At 43.2% G+C, this 24,653-nt stretch overlaps 1 protein-coding gene across 1 annotated transcript in view; it reads left to right on the forward strand.

Moving 5' to 3' along the window:
* Positions 1 to 24,653, forward strand: part of LOC135222745 (small ribosomal subunit protein mS22-like) — a 60,278-nt gene that overhangs the window by 250 nt on the left and 35,375 nt on the right. The window contains exons 1-6 of the mRNA XM_064260991.1: positions 1 to 69; positions 16,064 to 16,221; positions 21,057 to 21,221; positions 21,516 to 21,659; positions 22,382 to 22,611; positions 23,033 to 23,138. The exon at positions 1 to 69 is cut by the window's left edge and continues 250 nt beyond it. Coding sequence (XP_064117061.1) covers positions 1 to 69; positions 16,064 to 16,221; positions 21,057 to 21,221; positions 21,516 to 21,659; positions 22,382 to 22,611; positions 23,033 to 23,138 — 872 coding nt within the window. The remainder of the gene's footprint in view (positions 70 to 16,063; positions 16,222 to 21,056; positions 21,222 to 21,515; positions 21,660 to 22,381; positions 22,612 to 23,032; positions 23,139 to 24,653) is intronic.

Raw genomic sequence — 24,653 nt, forward strand, 5'->3', positions numbered from 1 at the left:
GAGGCCTAAGGTTCCTGTCGCCCTGGTGGTCGAGTCGGTCGTACTGTTCCGCCGTCAATATTTATAATGGTGAGTTGATTTACGGATTTTTAATCCCCCAAAATCCCATTTAATAGGTATATCCATTATTCTTAATGAAATGGTATTTCTACAGAAGCAATCCACAGTGGCCTAGACTATGGCAATTGGCGTTTTCTTATGTTATTTTACCTACTGAACAAGAATTTAAAGTACTAGCCTAATATTTATTTGGACGACTGTAATTAACCTCCATGGGCCAGTACTAAGCACGGAGAAATAGCTACATTGGACACCCCAATCCCTAGTGGATGTTGTAGTATCCGCGGTTACGTTCCTTGCAGTTTGTGCGGAATTATTCTTTAGAATTACTACCCTGCAAGAAACGTAACTGCGGATAGCCCTATGACATACGTGATTGGGGTGTCCAATGTATTTTGCCGTGTTTAGTACTGGCCCCTGGGGGTTAATTACAGTCGTCCGAATAAATATTAATTAAAATTCTTGTTCAGTATAGCCTAGGTAAAACTGCATAAAAAAAAACCGCAACTGCCATAGTCTGGGCCGCTGTGGATAGGTACCCCAGATGTACCAAAGAAATTTTAAGATGAATTTCAGATAGGTTACCTAGATAGGCTGAAAGTCGTTTTTAAGCTTACGTTATTAGGCTGGGGACTGGCGTCCCCCAAGTTGGTATTCCTAGACTTATACTATAAGTTTCCCAGTATAATAAGAGAGCTAGAGGTAAAATCATACTTATTTTGGGGTAGGCTAGTTTGTATAGCCGTGGTATGCATTTGCGGCCTCTATCAAAGTACCCAGTTGATCTTAACCCTCAAGCTAGCGCACGCAGTAAAACAATACCTCTTGCCAGAACAAACGAGCTTGCCAAGAATATTGGGTAGATCTAGATAACTATTCTGTGGCAAGTAGATCTAGGCTAACTACTATAAAACTATTCCGCAAATAGCCAGACTGTGGCAGTTGCTGTTTTTCTATTCAGTTTTACCTCCTGAACAAGAATTTAAAGTAATATTTATTCGGCCGCCTGTAATTTACCTTTGAACTCTATCCTACGGTAAGGGGGACCCGGTGGGAATTCACGAAGTGCCGTTCCACCACGTTCTTACTGACAGCACGCATTAACAAACTTTTCCCCTTGAAAATCCACGGTCCGCAGATATTTTTTTCCCTTGAAAATTGATGGCCCGTGGATATTTTGTCCTTTAGGAGGCGTATGGCATAGGTCAATATATTGAAAGTACTAGTATATAGGTAAAATCATACTTAGCCCTACACCTATTACCTACCTATGTTAAGGTAGGCCATTTGGGTAGTTCTGTGTAGTAATGAAAGTACATTTATGGGCTGACCCAAAAAAAAATGTCAGGATATGCTAATAAGGTTTCTGTATTATTTCGTGTCCAAAGACTTAGATCTCAGAATGAGATAATGTGAACATGTGATCAAAGTGGAGGAGGAAGGCAAGTAAGAAAGCCTAGAGAAAATTATGGAAAAGACATACAGATGGGAGTGCACATCGCAGTTGTTTGAAAGGAATCTTTTTGTCACAATTAAACAAAGTAGAAAATCCAGTAAAAAAACAAACATGGTAATGAAGATGACAGACATCATATAGACCCCTCAGTTTGTTTGAGTTTCCTTCTCACATTATGTTTGCAGCTATTCATTTTGGGGAAGTTTATATTTGAAAGCTTTGAAGATCCTCTATTTCTCATTTTTCTTATGTTAAACAATGGCTTCTACTACATATTGTATTGACATGCTAATATTTATCTCAGACAATTTATGTTTCATAAATCGAGTCTTATTTTGTTTCATGGCTTCCCATTCTCTTGCTCTGCTGGTTCTTTGCAGTTCACCTTGCTGTAGAGTTGGAAATGAAAACACTGTGAGATAGAATGGGCATCTTGTTCACTTTTACTACTATTAAAGAGGTACTATTTTAGGATTCAGGAATGACATAATGTTCCAAATCTGATTACAGTGGACCCCCTGTATTCGCGTTCTCCGGATTTGCGGACTCACACATTCGCGGATTTTTCTCGGGAACGTTTCCCTGCATTATTCGCAGAAAATTCTTGCATTCGCGGTATTTTTCTATGAGAAATATCCACAAATTCCTGGTTTTTTGTTATCAATTTCATCATAAAATGCACTTTTTTATACATGCAACTTACCCGGCAAGATATATACTTAGCTATAGACTCCGTCGTCGCCCGACAGAATTCAAAACTCGCGGCACACACTACAGGTAGGTCAGGTGATCTACCAATTCCCGCCGCTGGGTGGGGCGGGAATCCCGACCATTCCCGTTTTCTGAGCCAGATTTTCTCTGTCGCTGAGGCCGGCAACAACTGTTGTTTGGTCTCTCCTGATTGGAATTCTGCTCATTTTCTGAGAATTGGTTGGACTCATTTGGTGAAGTACTCTTGTTTTATTCTCGGGGATTGGGCATACGCTTTATTTTTTGACTGGATTAGGAATTGGATTTGGTTTTTTCTATTAAGATGGCTGAAGTTAAAGTAACACCTAAGTTTAGGGTTTGTGCAAGGGAAGAATGCAGAACTAGGTTGTTTAAAGCAGAGGTAGATCCTCATACACTTTGTAGTAAATGTAGAGGTTCGAATGTGCGTTTGATAGAACTTGTGCTGAATGTGAAGGGCTTACGGAGCAAGGATGGAAGGGGGGATTTAGCTTCTTATATTAAGAAAAGAGAGAAGGATAGAGCTAGGAAAGCGTCAGCTAGAAGCTCGAGTAGATCTTGTTCTTTTGAGCCTGAATTAGAAACTAACAAGCTAGATAATGTTTCTCCCATAACCTCAGCCCCTTCTCCCTGTGTTGAATCTAAGGATTCATTTTCAGAAATGAAAAAATGAGATCCTCGATCAGGGAGCTTCAGGAGCAGCTTAAAGCTATGGAAACACAAGGTAAGAGTGTCAGTGGATGGAGCTCTGCTTCCAAGTCTCGCCTCTGAAGAGATCGTGGGTAGCGAAAGAGACGCTTTTGATTCAAGCCAGAGCGATTTCCCCGAGGATTTCCCTTCGACTAGTAAGAAGGCGAGAAGACCGTCTCCAGCGCCTCAAAGACCCGACTAAGCTTTTCCTGCTTAATCTACAGGAACAATATCCTCCTTGGTAGGCGCTCTACATAAGGATTCGTCTCGAAGGAAAGACTCCTCCCTTCCAGTGAAGAGATCGAAGTTTTCTTCTCCTGGTAGGAGAGAAGTTTCTCACTCTAGCAGGCGTTCGTCACCGGAGAGACTCTCTCGTTCTCCCTTTAAACGATCCTCTCCTATCTATAGGAAGAAAGTTCCGAGCGGTAGCCGCTCACAGAGCAAGCGTCAGCTACGTCTCTTATGGAGAAGTCAGGAGTCGGACTCCTCTTCTGAGGATCAGGATAGGCGTCAAGAGCCTAAGAAGCAGGAGATTTTTAGACACATAGAGTTGACAGAGCCTAGTAGGCGCCAAGAATATAACAGGCGTATAGAGCCTAACAGACGCCGGAGTCTTGTGAGAGGCGTCAAGAGCCTACCAGGAGTCACGACAAGCGCCAGGAGTCAAGCAGGCGCCAGGAATCAAGCAGGCTTCCAGGAGTCGAGCAGGCGTCAGGAGTCGGGTAGGCGCCAGGAGTCTAGCAGACGCCAGGAGTCGAGCAGGCGTCAGGAGTCGAGTAGGCGACAGGCTCCTTGTACAAGCTTAGGTCAAAGTAAGACTCCTTCGCACTTTATGAGTTCTTCGGAGAGTAGGAGCCCTTCACCTGGTAGGAAACAGGTTCCTGAGAGGAGATCTCGTGCGTTTAAGAACTCTATTGCGCCTTGTAGTAGCAAGGATTTGTCACACGGGCGACGTTCTTCTTCTTTTGACAGAAGTCCCCTCGACTCTCAAGAACCGCTCTTCTCCGAAAGGATCCCCTACAGCTGGAGACTTAGAAGAAGTCTTGGATGAAGAATTACCAGTGGATGTAGTAGTCTCTGATTATAAGAGATTGTCCTTGTTGTTGTTGCAGGAGTTCGGGGATAAGCTTCAACCAGCGGATCCGCCCTCTCCAGGATCTTTGTTATCAAGCACGAAGTCTCCAAAAGCATCCTCATTTGTAAAAATGCGTCCAGCCCTTAGTATGAAAAAAGCGTTCAAAGGATTTGGAGAATGGCTTAAGAATAAAAGAGAGGCGGGCAAGACTGTTTTTTCATGCCCTCCTTCAAAGTTGACGGGATAAACCTGGAAGATGGTACGATACCCAGGAACCTATGGGCTTAGGACTGCCTTCATCGGCAGACGCAGATTACGCTTCCTTAGTAGATTCTTCAAGGAGGCGCGCTCTACTATCAGCAAAAGCTACTTGGGGGATGTGTGCAACTGGACCATCTACTAAAGGGACTCTTTAGGACACTCGAAGTATTCAATTTTATGGACTGGGCTTTGGGAGCCCTTGCGAAGAGAGCCCAAGATCCCGAATTTGTCACTATGGACGAATTATCGAGTGTATTATCGTGTCCTGGACAGAGCGTGATGGACGGTTTCGGTGGAAGTGGCTGCTCTTTTTGGTATCGGGAGTTTTGAAAAAGAGAGCAGTGTACGGGTCTTTCCTGTCAAGTCAGTATCTCCTCTACAGAGGTCGGCTTTGTCTAATTCGCCACTTTCTAACCACCTTTTCCCACAGGACACGGTGAGGGATGTAGCAAAATCATTAGCTGGAAAAGCCACACAGGATCTACTGACACAGTCAGCAAAGAGGTTCAAGCCTGCTGTTCTTTTTTCAAAAGAAGGATAAAGCACCTCTTCAGCCAGCCCTTCGAGGAGCCTCTTCCTCCTCAAGAACCCCCCCCTTTTAGAGGTAGAAGACCGGATACCAGAGGAAGACCTTCCAGGAGACCCGCAGGGAATGGCTAAATGAAGAAGAAGTCCTCCAGATAGCGGTAGGCGCCAGACTGTCGAACTTTGCCAGAGTCTGGGCGAAGAGAGGGCGGACAGCTGGACCCTCTCTATCCTCGAGAGAGGATACCTCATCCCCTTCAGGGAATATCCTCCCTTAACAAGAACTCCAAGGGAGTTAACAGCGAGATACAAGGATCCTGTCAAGAGTCAAGCTCTCCTGCAAGCAGTAGAACTTATGTTGCAGAACAAAAGGGCAATAGAACCGGTTCAAAGATCTCCATTCACCAGGTTTTCTACAACCGTCTATTCCTGGTACCAAAAGCCTCGGGCGGGTGGAGGCGGTTTTGACGTAAGTGCGCTGAACGTCTTTGTGATAAAGAAGAAGTTCTCGATGGAGACCTCTTCCTCTGTACTTTTGCTCTTCGTCCAGGGGATGGATGGTATCCCTGGACCTTCAAGATGCATATTTCCATGTGCCAATTCATCCGGCATCAAGGAAATACCTAATTTCATACATTCCACTTACCTGTCAGATATATACATAGCTATCGATTCCGTCGTCCCCGACAGAAATTCAAATTTCGCGGCACTCGCTACAGGTAGGTCAGGTGATCTACCGCCCTGCTCTGGGTAGCAGGACTAGGAACTATTCCCGTTTTCTAATCAGATTCTCTCTGTCGCCGGTAGTATCAACATTGTTGTTACTTCCACCTGACTGGAATTCTTTTTTTCACAACGCTTTTGATCATCTTTCGACTGATTTTTGGTGACGTACTGGATCGTTGTTTGGCATTCGCTATCGTGGACTGGTTTTTGGACTTCGCTTTGGATTTTCCGTGAATATGTCTGATTCTAGTGTTAGCTTCAGAGTGTGTGTGAATGAAGGCTGTAAGGTGAGGATTCCGAAAGCTTCGGTAGATCCTCACACTACATGCAGTGGTTGTAGAAAGGTTGAATGCTCAATTGAGAATACGTGTAACGAGTGTGAGAGATTGAGTGCGCAAGAATGGAAGAATCTGACTTCTTACTTGAAGAAGTTAGAGAAGGATAGAGAGAGGAAGGCTGGCTTACAAAAGCCGGAAAATGTCTAGTAGTTCTGTAGCTTCTTCTTCTTCTCTTAATTTATGCCCATTCTGTTTCAGCCCGTCACAAGTTTATCCCTCTGATTCCGCCTCAGAAATAGCGGAACTCAGAGCTTCCCTTCAAAAAATGCAAGAGAAAAATGGAAGCATTAGAAGGTAAGAGAAGTGAATGTGGTTTCTCGAGTGAATGTTAGTGTCCCCCAGTGGTAGTGGAGGGGGGCGTCTGTGGTCATCCTGCGACGCTTCCAGGCCTAGACCTCTTCCAAGCTCCCTGGCCCAGAGAGAAGGAAAGTCGAAAGCCTTACGGGGGTCGTGGGGAATCCCCAACGATCAGGCGTCCCTTCGGCAGAATCGTATACATCTCAGTCTGCCAGGGACAGCTATAGAAAAAGCGTCCTTCGTGAGTGCTTTTCATCTTCTAGTTCGCCTTCTCCGAGAAGAGGATGGAAGGAATCGAAGCTTTCACGTCGCTAAAAAGGAACTGAAAGAACCTGAGCTTAATTCTAGCCCCGAGCGCTTCTCTGAAGAGGAGGCGCCTTCGGTAATCAAGAAAGCTAGAAAGGCATTTAGATCCTTGGAAGGGGAAAAAAGACTCTCGAGCGCCTTCCAGATCTCCTTCTGATTCGAATGAGCCTTCGACCAGGAGAATTTTGATGAATGTACAGGAGCAAATAGCGTCTTTGGTAGGAGTACTTTCTAAGGAGCCTACTCGTAAAAAGGATGACAGGCTTCTGATTAAGAGATCCAAATACCGATCTCCTGTCGGGCGCGACGAACCCTCCAGGGGAGTTGTCGCACAAGCGGCCATCTCTGGGGAGAGCGGTGCGTTAGGCAGGCGAGATGTGGGAAAGGAAGTAACTCCTACAAGCGTCAGGCGCCAACTAGGAGCCAGGGGCCAAGTAGGCGCAAAGAGCCTGACTTTACTGTAGATCGTTCTAGGCCCAGATCTTCATCCAAGCAACAAGAGCCAATTGGAGAAGAGAGAACTCCTGATAGGAGTATAGCCCGCTAAGCGCAATATACTTGCATTCCGAACGGCATTCCATGAGCGATACTCAATACCAAGCCTCAGGACTATTCGGTTAAGCTAGATGCGACCTTCCGTAGGTCAGGAGTATTCGGGAAGAGATATCCTGCCAAGCGCCTTGATTACTATGGCCTCGATACTCCTCCCAGGTGCGCAGGAGTATTCTGGTACTTTTTACTCCTACCAGGCGCCAGGAGTATTCGACTTTTTCTTCCTCAGGCGCGATGCACGCCTACCAAACGCCAGGAGTATTCTGAGCTTAATACTCCTAACAGGCGCCAGGAGTATTTGGAGCGAGATGCGCCTTCCAGACGGCAGGAGTATTCGAAGAGTGTAACGACTGTCAGGCGCCAGGAGTATTCCAAACAGGTTACTCCTACCAGGCCTCAGGAGTATTCTCAGCGAGATACTCCTGCTAAACGCCAGGCGCATTATCCTCGTGAAGAGCTTGACATCCGACAGGAGTCTAACAGGCGTAGAGCAGTGATACGTGACTCTCCTAATGATAAACGTAAGGAGAGAGTTACTCCTAGCCATCTCCTTATAGAAGTGCTTCTTCTTCGGAAAGGAAGAAATCTAGAGAGGAGACAGAGGAGGGAAGGGAGCCTTCTCCTTCCGATCCTATTAATTTAGATGACGTCTCGGAGGACGAAGTTACTAACAGAGAAGGGCTTTCGAATTACAAAGTTCTTTCTCTGCTTCTCTTAGAAGAATATGGAGATGCATTAACTCCAGCCGCTCCTCCTTCTCCTCGCTCTCTATTTTCAAGTACGAAGGCACACAAGTCTTTGTCTTTCCTGAAAATGAAGGCCGGCCATATCCATGAAAAGGGCCTTACAATCTCTGGACTCCTGGGATCAAGACTAAGAAGGAGTTAGGAAGGCGATCTTTTGCATGCCTCCCGCTAAACTAAGGGGCAGGAGAGGCATATGGTACGAAACGGGAGGAAAACATGGGATTGTCTCTGCCTGTTTCAGCTGAATCGAACTTCTCCAGTCTCGTAGACTCGTCGAGAGACATGCCTTGAATTCAGCAAAAGCAACATGGGGTCTTTCAGGAAATGGACCATCTCCTCAAGGACTTTTTCACACCTTAGAAGTATTTAACTTCCTAGATTGGTCCCTTGGGGTCATTGCTAAGAAGTCCCATGAAAAAAGAACAACTAAGCCCTGAAAACCTTGCATAGCATCCTTACATGCATAGATAAGGCGGTTCAAGATGGATCAGCGGAAGTGTGCTCCCTCTTCGGTGCGGGAATACTAAAGAAGAGAGCGGTTCATAGTGCCTTTCTCACTAAGGCCGTCTCTCCTTCGCAGAGATCCGCTTTGCTGTATGCGCCTCTCTCTGAGCATTTATTTCCTTCGCAGTTGGTGAGAGACATTGCCCATTCGCTAGCTGAGAAAGCCACTCAGGATCTTTTAAGGCAATCCTCAATGAAGAATAGACCTGTGGCTAGTGAGGAAAAGAAAGCATCTAAGCCAACTCAACAACAGCAGCCCTTTCGAGGAGGCGCTCAGGCTAGATCCATCGTCAGAAGGAAATCAACTGAAAAAAAGGGGAAGATCTGCCTTCCGTCCCTTTAAGAAGGGAAAATGAGAAATCTTTCTCCAGACACCTGTAGGAGCCAGGTTACAATTCTTTGCGGGAGCATGGGAAGACATAGGATCCGATCCTTGGTCAATGTCAGTAATCAAGAAGGGTTATTATATCCCATTCAAGGACAGACCCCCCTTGACAACGTCACCGAGGGAACTGTCAGCCAGATACAAGGACCCTGTTCTGATGGATACTCTTCGTCAAATGGTGGAGCAGAGTGGGACAAAAAGCAATAGAGCTGGTTACTGGATCAAAAGCTCCCCGGGTTTTTAAACAATCGCTTGTTTCTCGTAGCGAAAGCCTCGGGGGATGGAGACCGGTACTGGATGTAAGTTCGCTGAACAAATTCGTACAACAACAGAAGTTTCAGCATGGAAACGTCCTGCCTCAGTACTTGCAGCTCTCCGTCAAGGAGATTGGATGGCGTCTCTAGATCTTCAGACGCATATTTCCAACGTCCGATTCACCATTCGTCGAGGAAGTACCTTCGTTCATGTTCGAGGGAAGGATCTATCAGTTCAGGGCCCTGTGTTTCGGCCTTTCTACGGCTCCCCAAGTCTTCACAGACTTGATGAAAAATGTGTCAAAACACCTTCACATGAAAGGGATAAACGTCTCCCTATACCTGGACGACTGGCTCATCAGGGCCAGGTCTCAAAAAAGCAGTGTCTGGAGGACCTGTCAACAATCCTGGAATTGACAAAGACATTAGGATTAATCGTGAACCTCGAGAAATCCCAGATGGTCCCCAGCCAGAACGTTAGTCTATCTGGGGATTCAGATGGATTCTCGGGGTTTTCGAGTATTTCCTTCTCAGAGAGTAAGGAAAGGCTGCCTGTGCCACAGTATTGAACTTCTTAGAGAAAGAGCGTACTTCAGCGAGGGAATGGTTGAGCCTTCTGGGGACCCTTTCCTCGCTCGAACAGTTCTTTCCTCTAGGAAGACTGCATCTCCGTCCGCTTCAGTACTTCCTGAGAAGCAGTTGGAGTTGGAAGACAGGACAGCTCTCGGACACGTTTCGATCTCATTAGAAGTAAAGCAACAGTTAAGGTGGTGGTTGACCCCCTTGGAAGAAAACAGAGGAGTATCCTTAGAAGTTCGGAACCCAAACCTGACATTGTTCTCAGACGCGTCAGAGACAGGTTGGGGTGCGACTCTAGGGTCCGAAGAATGTCAGTCAGGCACCTGGTCGGAAGAGCAGGTGTCATGGCACATAAATTGCAAGGAGCTCCTTTTGCGATTCACCTCGCATTAAGGAGCTTTGAGCAGATAGTCAGAGACAAAGTAATTCAGATAAAACTCCGACAATACGACCGCTCTGGCTTATGTCAAGAAGCAAGGAGGAACTCACTCTTTCGCCCTATACGAACTGGCAAGAGATCTGCTGATTTGGGCAAATCAAAGGAATGTGGTCCTTCTAACGAGATTTGTTCAAGGGGAGAGGAATGTGAGAGCGGAACAGACTGAGCAGGAGGTTCCAGGTCCTTCCTACAGAATGGACCCTCCACTTGGAAGTCTGTCAGACCCTTGGTATCTTTGGGGGAAACCACAGATAGATCTATTCGCCACGTTTCTCTCCAAAAGGATAGACACATTTTGCGCCCTGGTAGAGGATCCCAGGGGGCTTATGCTATAGACGCCTTTCTCCTGGACTGGTCAGGGCTAGACGTGTACGCTTTTCCCCCATTCAAGATTCTGGGGGAAGGTAGTCAGAAAGTTTGTGGCCTCGAATGGGAACCAGAATGACTCTGATAGCCCCATATTGGCCATCCCGAATTTGGTTCACAGGAGGTGATGGAGTGGGACAGTGGACTTCTCCAGAATCTCTTCCAAACAGGATAGATCTGCTCAAAACAACCCCACTTCGAGAGGTACCATCAAAATCTACCCGCTCTTGCTCTGACTGCCTTTCGACTATCGAAAGATTGGTCAGTAGCGAGAGGGTTTTTTTTTTCTCGCAAGGCGGCAAGCGCAATTGCTAGAGCCCGCAGATCATCTACTAGGCGAGTGTACCAATCGAAGTGGGAAGTTTTCAGAAAAACTGGTGCAGGTCGAAGAAGCTGTCCTCTTCCAATACCTCTGTAACCGAAATTGCGGGATTTTCCTTCTTTTCCTGAGGGAAAAGTCACATCCTCTCTGTACCAACAATTAAAGGATACAGAAGTATGCTTTCGTCAGTCTTTAGAAACAGAGGCTTAGACTTGACGAATAATAAAGATTTGCACGATCTCATCCGCTCTTTTGAAACGTCCAAGTCAGTAGAGCCTAGGATTCCGAGCTGGAACTTAGATTTGGTTCTGAAATTTCTATCCTCGGAAAAGTTCGAACCACCTCATACGGCTTCATTCCGTGATATCACTAGAAAGTGTATATTTCTTCTATCTCTGGCTACGGCTAAAAGGGTCAGCAAGTTGCACGCCCTTGAGTCACGAGTTGGTTTCAAGAAGATTCTGCGATTTGTTCATTCCAGACTCTTTTTCTTGCCAAAAACGAGAACCCTTCGAATCCCTGGCCTAGGAGTTTCGAGGTAAAAGGACTTACTAGCCTAGTAGGCAGAGAAATAGAAAGATCACTTTGTCCAGTTAGAGCACTGAAATTCTATCTGGACAGAAGAAGCGGTTGGAGGCTCACAACATGGTCTTTGGTGCTCGGTAAAAAAAAGACCCCAAGAGACCTATGTCTAAAAATGCTTTGGCCTTCTTTGTTAGAAGTGTAATTACCGAGGCTCATAAGAACTGCCCAGATGACTCTTTTAATCTATTAAGAGTAAGAGCTCATGAGGTAAGGGCAATCGCGACATCAATTGCGTTCCAGAGAAATATGTCACTTAAAAATATTTTGGACGCAACCTATTGGAGATGCAACTCAGTATTTGCATCGCATTATTTAAAAGATGTGCAAGTAACGTATGAGAAATGTTTTTCTTTAGGTCCGTTTGTGTCAGCACAGACGGTTCTGGGTAAAGGAGAGAGCAACGATCCTTAAATATGTGTACGTAACCCTCTTGTCAGGATGTGTTCTCGTGTTTCCTGTGTATGGGAGTGTCAGATGTCGCACTGGCGGCCTCACTTCGCTTCATTAGGAAATCGAGAGTGACAGCTGACTATTAGAGGGGTACAAAATTTTTATTTTGTATGTATGAGTTTCGAGTTTGTGGTTGTTTGCTAAGAGTTTGGGATGACTCTTAGCAATCTTAGAACTAATACGGGTTAGGATCAGGTGATTGGGATCGGTTGTGTGCTCCTTAAAGAAGGCGTGTTGTCATATAAGCGGATTAGCACCCCTTGACAAACGCAGTTAGGCTCTGCCGAGTAAGTGGATAAGACCCCCCATCGACAGACCAGCAAGAACTCTTGGCCACAGATCACTATCTCGCTAAGGCTCTTGAGATGAAGCAGACTCCTGGGCAGTAGCCACGAAGTCTTCCATCTAATAAGGTAGGAACTAAGGTTTATTTATACCTACAACATATGTTGTTTACCTGTCTAGTCAGTTAGGTAGCTGTCTCTTGCCCTCCACCAAAGGGTGTCCAATCAGCTATGTATATATCTTGACAGGTAATGGAATGTATGAAAATTATATTGTTATGATACAATAAAGTTTCATACATACTTACCTGGCAGATATATACAATTGAAGACCCACCCAGCCTCCCCGCAGGAGACAGGTGGAAGAGAGAATCTGATTAGAAAACGGGAATAGTTCCTAGTCCTGCTACCCAGAGCAGGGCGGTAGACACCTGACTACCGTAGCGAGTGCCGCGAAATTTGAATTTCTGTCGGGGACGACGGAGTCGATAGCTATGTATATATCTGCCAGGTAAGTATGTATGAAACTTTATTGTATCATAACAATATCATGATTCATGTCACAGGGAAGAGTGTTTCAATTTCGAGCGCTTTGCTTCGGACTATTGACGGCCCCGCAAGTCTTCACGGGTATCCTAAGGAATGTGGTGCATTGGCTACATTTAGAAGGGATCAGAATCTCGATGTATTTGGACGACTGGCTAATACGAGCAAAGTCGAAGGAACAGTGTCTGGAGGACCTTTCGGTAACATTAAAGATGACGCAGTCATTGGGACTCCTAGTCAACTGCGAGAAAGTCCCAGCTGGATCCCCAGCAGAACATACTTTATCTGGGATTCGATGGATTCTCGGGGGTTGGGGTTTTCTAGCGTCTCCATCAACAGAGAGAATAGAGCGCTGCCTTACAAAGGTGTCAGTATTTCTAGGGAAAGAGCATTGCTCCGCGAGGGAGTGGATGAGTTTGCTGGGAACCATTTCCTCGTTGGAGCAGTTCGTTTCCTTAGGGAGACTGCACCTAAGACCCCTTCAGTATTATCTGAAGGAGAACTGGGATCAAAGTTCCCAGGACCTCGAAGAATCATTCAGGATAACGGACAATGTCAAACAAGATCTTTGGTGGTGGTTAGACCCGAAGAAACTCGGTCAAGGAATATCCTTGCACATAAAGAGCCCTCTCCGAGCGTTGTTTACAGACGCATCGGACGTGGGGTGGGAGCAACGTTGGATTCGCAAGAAGTGTCGGGAACCTGGGAAGGAGCTCAGTGTCCTGGCACATAAACAAAAGGAACTGAAAGCCATTCACCTAGCTCTCTTGCCCTTTCAAGAACAGATCTCAGGATCGATCATTCAGGTCAATTCCGACAACACGACAGCCCTAGCATATATCAGGAAGCAAGGGGGAACTCATTCATTCTCCCTTTACGAGACAGCGAGGGAGTTGTTGCTTTGGGCGCAAAAGAAACAGATCTCTCTTCTAACGAGATTTATTCAGGGAGAGAGAAATGTTCGAGAGGATCTGCTAAGCAGAAGAAACCAAGTGCTCCCCACCGAATGGACTCTCAACCCTCAAGTGTGCGATCAGTTATGGGGGTTATGGGGAAGGCGAACGTTTTAGTAGACTTGTTCGCAACCAACTGGAACAAGAGGTTGGAGAATTATTGCTCCCCCATCGCAGATCCAAGAGCAATAGCGATAGACGGCCTCCTCATGGATTGGAAGAGAATAGACGGGTACGCTTTTCCCCCTTCAAACTGGTAGGGAAGTAATAAGAAAGTTTGCCTCCTCAGAGGGAACGAAATTGACTTTGATCGCCCCCTTTTGGCCAGCCCTAGATTGGGTGACAGAGTTGCTGGAGTGGATAGTGGATCTTCCCAGATCGCTCCCACTAAGGAGCGATCTTCTCAAACAACCCCACTTCGACAGGTATCACAAAAACCTCCCCGCTCTAAGTCTGACTGCCTTCAGACTATCGAAGGACTCGTTAGAGCGAGGGGGTTTTCTCGCGAAGCTTCAAAAGCAATCGCAAAAGCCAGGAGACCATCCACATTACGGGTGTACCAGTCGAAGTGGGAGGTGTTTAGAAGATGGTGCAGGACGCATGAGCTATCCTCTTCCAGTACCTCTATAACCGACATTGCAAATTTTCTTCTTTACCTTAGAAGAAGTGTGGCCTAGCTGTATCTACGATCAAGGGGTATAGAAGTATGCTGGCCTTGGTTTTTAGGCATAGGGGTCTGGATGTGTCGGACAATAAGGATCTACATGACCTTATTAGGTCTTTCGAGACCTCAAAAAGTCAGAATAATAAAAATCCCAGTTGGAACTGGATATAGTGCTTCATTATCTGATGTCTGAAAGATTCGTACCTTCCAATAATTCTTCTTTTAGAGATTTGACAAGGAAGTCTCTATTCCTGTTCGCCTTAGCCACGGCAAAAAGGGTGTGTGAACTTCAAGCGTTAGAGGGCAGAGTGGGTTTTTAAGAAGGAGGCTGCAATTTGCTCTTTTAAGCCTCTCTTCTAGCCAAGAACGAAAACCCATCAAAACCGTGGCCTAGAAGCTTCGAAGTGAAGGCACTCTCTTCTCTCATCGGGGAAGAACAGGAGAAGACCCTTTGTCCAGTAAGAGCGCTAAAATTTTATTTACAAAGAAAGTCTCTTTTGGGAGGTACGCAGGAAGTCTTTGGTGTTCGGTCAAGGATCCTACAAGGCCAATATCAAAAATGCCCTTACGTTTTTCATTAAGGACATTATTAAGGAAGCGCATCTTAAATGTGGTGAAGAACAATTTAAAACTCCTCAGGGTAAAAGCACACGAAGTGAGGGCCATAGCAACCTCAATGGCTTTTCATAAAACGTGGTCCCTTCAAAAATCTAATTGAATCCACGTATTGAAGTGTAACTCAGTGTTCGCCTCTCATTATCTAAGGGATGTGAGAGTTTACTTATGAGAAGTGCTTTTCACTGGGAGCGTATGTGTCCGCGGATTAGTGCTGGGAGGAGGAGCTGAGGTTAATCCTAATTAGTTAGGTTATGTAATTTTAACATTATGTGTTTGGTTTTTATGGTTGACTGAAAGAGGGTATAGGAATAACCCCTTTCAGTTCTTAGATTTAACATGGTTAGGAAGGTCAGGTGGTCGGGATTAAACTTTTGGTCTCTCGTTGTGCATTATGTAAAGCCTAAAGCTCTGTCATGTAAGAGGGCTACCCCCATTGATAAGATACAGGTCAGGCTCTGCCATGTAAGCGGGTAAGCCCCATTGGTACGATCCATGCAGGTTCTGTCGCGTAAGCGGTCTAGCCCCCATTGACATGATCCAGAAGGGCTGTTCGGTCATAGGTTGTTTACAAGTATATATTCTGCGGTAAGTTGCATGTATAAAAACTGATATTGTTAAGATACAATGAAGTTTATCATACTTACCTGGCAGATATATACTATTAAGGGCCCACCCAGCCTCCCCTCAGGAGACAGGTGTAAGAGAAAATCTGGCTCAGAAAACGGGAATGGTCGGGATTCCGCCACCCAGCGGCAGGAATGGTAGATCACCTGACCTACCTGTAGCGTGCCTGCCGCAGTTTTGAATTCTGTCGGACGACGGAGTCTATGTCTAAGTATATATCTGCCGGGTAAGTATGTATAAAACTTCATTGTATCTTAACAATATCATTTTTGTGATAAAACTATTAAAAAAACCAAGTATGAAAATTTTTAGTGGTTTTTCTTAAGTTTTAACTAACAAAATAGGCTGTTTTTAGCGTTTTTATAAGGGTTCCAAACATTCGCGGATCCTAACTATTCGCGGGGGGGTCTGGTACGCATCCCCCGCGAATACGGGGGGACCACTGTACATCAGTTAAGCATTATTGTTTTAGTAAGAGTTTGTATTTTTCTTTCAATTGCCTAGACATATTAAAGGCAATGTTGATGTGTTTTTCCATTTTTGTATTTTTCTTTCACACGAATGTTTTGAATTCGTATAGATTATGTTTTAAGAGGTACCTTGGGAGGCCATTTTTATAGAATAATACTTTGGATTTCATCTGCCTATTCATTTGTACAAGCACGGTGGTGTGACTTTGAGAAGATGTTTTAAAATTGGTTGCAACAATAAAGTATTACTTTCTTTCAGAAAAAGACCCGGCACCTTATTTCTTCGATGAAAGAGTGCAGGATGTATTGAAGAAATTAACTGGAGAAGATTTGAACAAAGTGTTCAGGACAAGATTGTTGGAGAAGAGGTTAAATGTGCCACAATACCAATTCATGACAACAGAAGAACTGGAGGCGGTGAGTCAAGTTTTTTATGCTTTCCGTTAAAAGAGATGATTTAGTTTGTGGTATTTTGTAGGCCAAACCTTATGGCAGTTGAATCATTTAAATAGTCAACTAGAATTAAAAGTCTTGCAGATTATATCCCATAATTTGAGATTTGATACTAGAATACAGACTATCACCTTTTATTTAGGAGTATTCCCAGAGTGAGCTTGAAATGGTTGGGGAAGCTTTGTAACATGGGGCTAATAGGTGGCAAGTAGGTGAGTGATGGTGTACTGCCCAATTACCTGTCCGTTACCCATTACTTTTTGGTTTTGTCGAATCAGGGTTCTCCGTTTTCTAGTTAGTCACAATTCTCAACTTGATTATGAAGCTTGGCATTATTTTTCATGTTTTGTTTCTGTGTTTAGTGTTTGTTTGGTATGTCATGCCACAAAAACAGTGATCTTGTGGTATTTAGTCTACTACTGCTGTGCAGGCAGCCGATATCTACATATATATGAAGCTCTCAGGTTTGCGGTGTTATGACAATTGCAAGTGTTCACGCTGTTTATTAACAGTCATCTTTGCAGTAGTGTTGATTTGAATGGTATAGAAACAAATAGGTCGTTAAAAGAAGTGTTACCAACTGCTGTCTGGAAGTCCATTGGGAGTCTTATGCTCAGGTTTATCTTTTGATATTTCTCATGACAATTGCTTCTCATATAGAAGAGACACAGGTCTCTCTTCTCTTCTTTGGGACCAGACACCAGGCTGACCTTACCCTTTCGATGCTTCCTCATTGCTGAAAAACCAGTCCTGAGAAATTGTCACCCAAGCCTTTGGAGTTGACATTTTTAAACTGGGAGAGAGGCCTTGGGAATGTTCTTTGGTGCTCAAGGATCCTGTTCATGATACATCAGCAGCAGCTTTAATATAAAGTTATGTACACAATCATCTCCCAACACAAGTGTCGAACAGTCTTATGTGACATTGAAGCCTGGCAGAGCCTTCTCCCTCTTTGAATATCTGTTTTGAAAGCAATTTCCTCTCAGTAATCTCCACCAATGTTGCAGGGAATTTTAATACTGCTAATTTGCAGATTGATGCACCTTTGCCATCAGTCAAATTTGTTTTCTGTAGTTTTAGTAAAGAGATATGTAAAATAAAAAATTACAGAAGTCTGATCATTGTTGATGAGGGCTATATCTGTATTGTTCTATGCAGACTGCCTGTGTCTTGTCTCTTTGCAAAGTCATGCCTGATATCAAAAGAAGTCACAGGCATTGTGTATACATACTGTATTACGTATTAGGTATACAGGCAGTCCCCGGTTATCGGTAGACTCGGTTAATGGCGATCTGGTTTTATGGTGATAATTACTGGACAGTATTATTGATAATTAAAATTTGGGACATTTGAGGATAGTTAGAATTTTAGAAAAGTTTTTATTTGAGATGAATCTTACCTACTGTTAAATTTAGCTATACGTATCTCCCCACCGATTAGGCAAGTCGGTATTCAAACAAAAAAAATTGAATGGCTGCCCAGATGACCGTCTAGTTTACCTGTTCTCCACCAGGTGTGTTTTGAATGTTTTAGCTCTTGTCAGAACTCTCCTTGCTGCCATTGCGACTAGGCGATTGTTGGTATTCTGTGAAGTTTGGCTGTTTTACACCTGTTTACGGTATTGTAATTTTATTTTCCTAGGATATCTTCCACCGAAAGCAAAACCAATAACATCAGGCTATGTAGGAATGTTTTTGGTGTAACCAGGATGGTGAATTGGAAGTTGATCAGCATTCTTTTGTACTGGCAAGGGTATAGAGTCTGATCTTGAAACTACTAGATGTGAAGAATGTAGGGAATTGCTCTGAGAAATTTATGCCTGAATATGTCAGATATAGGAAAGAACGGAAACTAATGGATTGTAACCAGGAATTGTCCATTTTGTTCTTAAACCTAAGTCCAGGTTTTGGTCTTTTCCCTCTGTCATGCAACACAGAGTTTGACTAGTGTCATTACACTTTCATGCAACATAGAATGGTCAACACTACACCTGGTAAAAGTTTTTAGATGTCAGGGCAGTGGAAAGACATCAGGATGCTTAGCAGGTTTATTCCCGGTCAGAAACAAAGACTTTGTGGGAAGGTTGCTGCTTTGAGTGAAATGAAACAACATATTGGTTTGATCATTCATTCTGTGGAAGGACAGTGTTTTAACAATTGGGGATTCAGGAAGAACAACTGCCTACAAGGGCCTTTACATCTGTAAGTTTGGCACTTGGTGTGGATGTATGGAGCACTCATTTAGCTTCCTAGCATGTAGATGAACAGGGACATCCGAATGATCACTACTACTTTGTTGGCCCTCAGGCTTGAGCAGTGGATGTTTCCTTAAATTTTGCCTAATTCAGACTCATAGGCCTGCCCCTTGTATCTACTCTGAATTCTATTGAGTAATTTCAAGTTCAAGAATTGCTTAGTCTCCTGTAGAGCCCTTGTAGCCTCAGGGCAAATAATTTTCAGAATTTACAATGCTCTTGGTTGATGTCTCATTCTTCTGTTAAGAAGAAATCAACTCTACTACACAATTCCATACACTCCCATTAACGTAGGCATCTCCTTAACTACCTGGAGATGTTAGAATGTCCCCTCCCAATAATAAGATTTTCAAGTTATCATAGGATCTGTCCTTAATTTAAAACTGCCATGGCCTGGGGTCAGAAGCAGTGGTCTGTGTGTTGCTGGGGGTGCCATTCTGGAGGAATTTTCAGCACCTGGAACCTTGTAGACATAATGTTTTCTGTTTAGAGGAGAGAGGACTTTTCACTGTACTTCCAAAGTTATTGTTCCATATGTACTTTCCTCAGTATTGTATAAAGTACTTTTAGATTTCGCTGAGGACCAGCACTGTAAGGTGTTGAGATTGAAGCCCCTTCATCTCTATATCAGTCTTTCTCTGGAGTTTAGATGCATGTCTAAACTTTATCTGAATTTAATGTAAAACCTTTTATTTAGCAGTGGTTGATAAGTAAATTTATTGTCAGCTCCTTCTTTAAGCTGGTGTAAAGGGAATGCTATTTAGCTTTCTGCCATAGAGCTGATGATGTTAAGGCTATGCTTTACAGTGCCCTGTAAGAATTCCAATGTAACCCCTTAGTGGGGAAAAAGAGGAAACTTCTCTATCCTGTTGGGGCATTTGAATTTAAAGGTTAAACCTAGAACATTTTTATCATCATTTTAGAAACCTTGAACATCTTTGTCAAAGGTAGATGCTGGAAGAGGCAAAGTTAACCTTTGGTTTTGTGGTTTAAAAAAAAAAAAAAAAATGATGATGTTGTCAAAGGTTAGCCTGGAAGAGGCAGAATTCAACCTTGTTTTGTGGTTTTAGAAAACCTAGCTCTCTTTGCCAATGGTTAAGTTTGAAGGCAAAGTTTAAGTTAACTTTTTGTTTTGTGGTTTTTGAAAACCTAGAATGTATTGTGAAGTTTAACCCTGGAAGAGGCAAAGTTAACCTTTTGTGTTGTGATTTTTAGAAGCTTATAAGGCCTTTGCCAATAGTTAAACTTGAAGGCAAAGTTAACTTATAACGTCTTTGCCAGTGGTTAAAGTTGAAGGCAAAGTTAACTTTTGTTTTGTGGGTTTAGAAAACCTAGAATGTATTTTTGAAGGTTAAGCCTGGAAGAGGCAAAGTTAACCTTTTGTGTTGTGATTTTTAGAAACTTTGTCAAGGAACACAAGGTCTTCTGTGACGTATTGGATAGGCTAGTGCATGAGAACTAGCTCCATATCTTCTACCTTTATTGAAGTTAAACATTCATAATGTGAGCAGCAGTTGCAACTTCATTTAGTGTTAAGTCAATTTGTCACTCCAGAATAGGATTGATGTATCACAGTAGAGGTACAGTTTGGGTTTTGCCCGATCACTACCTTAAGTATACAGAATTGTGTTTGAAAACAGTAAAGCCCTTAATCCGCTACTAGTGGGTAGTCTTTTCCTGAACCAAAAAAAAAAAATAATAATAAAATAAAATATAAAAAAAAAACAACAAGAGTTCTTTAGCCTCTTTTGTTTAAATCCCGGGTTTTAATATTTTGGGGAGCGCGTGAAGGTACAAATTTTGTATAGGAGCGTACCTTTATATTGTAAAGGTATCTGTTTCAAGTGACTGTCATTTTATAGGGCTTTTGGACCCAGGCAGAGGGGTCCCTCATACCGCTTGCGTTTCATGCTGACTGAATCAAAGCGGTTTTCTCCGCAAGGCTGCTCTTTGCTGCATACATATGAGAGCCTTGCTCCGTGAATGGAATCCAACTTCTGGTGGTAGTAAAATCCACCAAGGATTCCAGATCGGGTGAGAATGTTTTGGGTTTCATACAAGAAACCTTTAGCTCGAATGGCTGAGCGGAATTTTGTCTATCTGCACTACCCACCATCCTCTTCTTAATGTGGGAATCAGCTAAATTTAACAGTAGGTAAGATTCATCTCAAATAATATAAATTTTCTTAATAAAATTTATTATTTGGATACTTACCTACTGTTAAAGTAGACCCACCCAGCCTCCCCACAACTTAGTGGGCTGTCAAGGAGAATTCTGACAAGAGCTAAAACATTCGAAAGACACCTGGTGGAGAACACATCAACTAGACAGTCATCCGGGCAGCCATTAAATTTTTTTTTTTTTTAATGCCGACTCGCCTAATCGGCGGGCAGATACAGCTAAATTTAACAGTAGGTAAGTTTCCAAATAATAAATTTTATTATGAAAATTTATTTTTTGATAAGAATGTTTTAATTTACATTGGTTGATTTGTTTGTATGTCAAGTAATGTTTGTGATTGGTAACATGATTTCCCTATTACAGTATATGGCACAGGCAAGAGAAAAGGCCAGTAAACTTCTCCAGATGCCTCCAGTTTTGAAGGAGAGAGAACCAATTGATGAAGTACTTTCAAGTGACCCAGCTATATCAGGGTACGACACCGCAAAATTCATTTTTACCGACATCACTTTTGGAATGTCGGATAGAGTAAGTATTCTGCATCTGTCTTCAGAAGTTTTAGATGACAATGTTTTTAGTTACGTAATTGACTTGGCTTTACTATTCTTAGAGACTTAGACAAATTCCTCATGGTCACAAAATATGGAATTGGTTTCAGTGCATTATACCCTTGTGTCCTTAATTTTGAATTGCAAGACATCGAGAATTTTACACTCAGATCTTTTAATTGCCTTTTGGACAGAAGTGAGAAACGTGTTTTTGTGTTTTGCGGCTACTGTTAATGTTTTTGTGTTGATTTTGTTAATGTTTTCCATTCGACAGAAACGTGTTGTTGTTGTGCGTGAGCCAGATGGGACCCTAAGGAAAGCATCATGGGAAGAGAGAGAACGTATGAATCAGATCTATAACCCCCGCCCAGGCCGACAGCTACATAAACCTGTAATGTTTGAAGATGAATATTTAAAGGTTAGTTCTCTCTCTCACCTAGTTACCTTTTTGGTTTTTGTTTGTATTGAAATGGAGTTTAGTGAAATGTTAAATGATGACGCTAACAATAGAGGCTGAACATGGAGAACTGAAATTGTGTACAGAAGTAAGATTACAGTATACGTACATTATTTTAGTGTATCTGTATTGGCATATAAACATGAATCTTGGTTTGAGAATGAAGCTGTTTAAAAAGATTTTGTTGATCTAATGAAAGGGAGGTATGGATGGCTTGCACAGTGTCTCTGTTGGGCTGCTGTGGGAATCAGGAAAGTTAGAACACGAAGACTCACTGGGACGAGAACTGTGAGATAGGAGTCGGTTGAGTTGAGAATTGTGTAAGTGAAAACAGGAAATAATTGAGTGCAGAAATTTCACGAAGGCCCTTTTTGTTGCATGCATTGGAGGCGGTGATGAGAATGTAGCAGGTAGAGATAACCGTTTGATAAATTGCGTGAAGATTGTGTTTTGACTGGGATCTGGTTGAGGTACCTAATCACAATGATGGTGATATACTAGAGCCACCAGTTCAGACATCCTTATACCAGTATCTGGCCCAGGACCAAATAAGATAAGAGTGGAAGTATCAAATCAAAAGAGTGGGGTTTAATCCATCCAGAGCCTTTGAGTTAACCTTTATTGAGAACCGTGTGTTGAGAGACCTTGTTGTATTTTATTTGTAAATTTCACATTATTTTCAGGATGTATTATCACAAGAGAAGTATGAGTTCATACTGGAGCGAGCGTGTGCCCAGTTTGACCCAGATGATCCCACTTACCAGAGAGCATGCAGCATGACATACGATGCTGTTGATGAAAAACGCAAGTATGATGCACTGCATTCTACGCGGCATTATGGTCCCATGTGCTTCTATCTAGCATGGCACAAAAAAATGGACAATTTGTTAATCAAGTTTATACAAGAGGAAAAGTAAGTAATGTTGTCTGGGTTTTAACATTTGGATTTAATATTTCATTGTTGTTGTTGTTGTTGTTAGATGTATGTCATATATTAAATTGTTAGTCTAGTTTACTTACTGGCTACAAATTTGTATCATATGTATGTAATTAAGGTTGATCACCAATTTTAAATCTGTTGCAGAGAGAATGCATTTGCAGGTGTTGATAAAATTTGTATTTTTTAAGTTCAAGTATTTGACACTTTTTTTGCTTACATCTATGAGATATTTTTACTTACAGATTTATCTTTAACCAGATTGGTTTAGATTTATGAAGGGAAAATAGATGCCAACAGGCGATTGTTACTTTTATGACAGTACTATTTTTCTCGCAAAAAAGTTTACCAGCCTGAAATCTCTTACAAACTTAAGCTTGTATTCTCTCTCTTTTAGATTGCCGGACTGTGTAAGGTTGATTCAGCTTTACCATCACATCCACAAAGACAGTGAATCAGCTTTTCAAAATATTCCTCCAAATGAACAAATGAGTTTTGTTAAGGTATGTATCTTCGTTAAAAAATTATTTTTATACATTCAACTTCCCTGGCAGATATATACTTAGCTATAGACTCCGTCGTCCCCGACAGAAATTCGAATTTCGCGGCACACGCTACAGGTAGGTCAGGTGATCTACCGCCACTGCCGCTGGGTGGCAGAACTAGGAACCATCCCATTTTCTAAGACAGATTTGCTCTGTCGCGGGTAGCCATAACATCGTTGTTGTTACCTCCTGAACTTGGATTTCGTTTTCATCGCCGTTGATCTTCTGGGCTGTCTTTTGCAGGGAAGTACTGGGTCTTCGGTTCGGCATACGCTTTTATTAACTTTTTAATGAATTTCGCTTCGAAATTTCGAAGAAAATACTAATTGAAACTACCGAAATTATCGGTAGACACTCACATAGTTTGCAATAAAGGGAATTATTAATATTTATTCATTATTACATGTAATAAAGGTTACAATTTTATTGAGGAAAACTCTAATTTCCTACTTTAGGAAGTCAGAAAAGCATATAACTAGATACGCTTACTTTATAAGCTTTAATAGCGTTTGTGCTAACGAGCAGTTAGAGTATTAGCATTACTAGTAGTGGTTGCATCCTCATCACCTTCTTACCCCACAGAAACTACAAATTTATATATGCAAATTTGAAGATAATGGATGTAGCTCAAAAAGCGAGCTCTAAAAAGGTAAGAAGTGAATAGTGTTCCCCATTGAAGTGGAGGGTGCGTCTGATCGGCTCTGTCTCGCTCCCAGACCTAGACCTCTTCCAAGCTCCCAGGCCCAGAGGAGAAGAATGTCGACAGTCGTACGGAGGTTACGGAGAATCCCCACCGATCAGGCGTCCCCTCGGCAGACTCTGTAGAACTTCCCAGACTGCCAAGTTCGCATTGGAAAGGCGTCCTAAAATAGTGGAGGGTGCGTTCGATCGGCTCTGTCTCGCTCCCAGACCTAGACCTCTTCCAAGCTCCCAGGCCCAGAGGAGAAGGAATGTCGACAGTTGTACGGAGGTTACGGAGAATCCCCACCGGTCAGCCGTCCCCTCGGCAGAATCTGTAGCGTCCCAGACTGCCAAGGATCGCCATTGGAAGAGCATCCTAAAAGAGTGCTTTTCGTCTTCCGATTCGTCTCCTCGAAGAAGTGGATGGAATTCCGACGAACTGTCGCGTCCGATCAAGAGGAGTTGGAAAGCTCCGACGTTGGACTCGAGCCCGGAACGTTTCCCGGACGATTCTCCCTACGAGAGGAGGAGACCAAGAGGACAATATCCCGATCTACGCTTTCCAGAGCGCATTCTCCTATTCATGGCAAAGAAAAGGATGAAGCCGCAACGGACTTCGTACTTAAAATGCAGGAACAAATTTCCTCTTTAGTAGGAGTATTGAGAAAAGACCTTCCGAGGAGAAAGGACGATTTTCTTCCTGTTAAGAGATCTCGTCCTACGGGCGTTCCGGACTCCAGAGTTGTCTCCTCTATCCCTCGTACGAGTACAGAGAGGAATAAAGAAAAAAGG

This window comes from Macrobrachium nipponense, chromosome 8 (genome assembly GCF_015104395.2).
Source record: "Macrobrachium nipponense isolate FS-2020 chromosome 8, ASM1510439v2, whole genome shotgun sequence".
NCBI classification, from domain to species: domain Eukaryota; kingdom Metazoa; phylum Arthropoda; class Malacostraca; order Decapoda; family Palaemonidae; genus Macrobrachium; species Macrobrachium nipponense.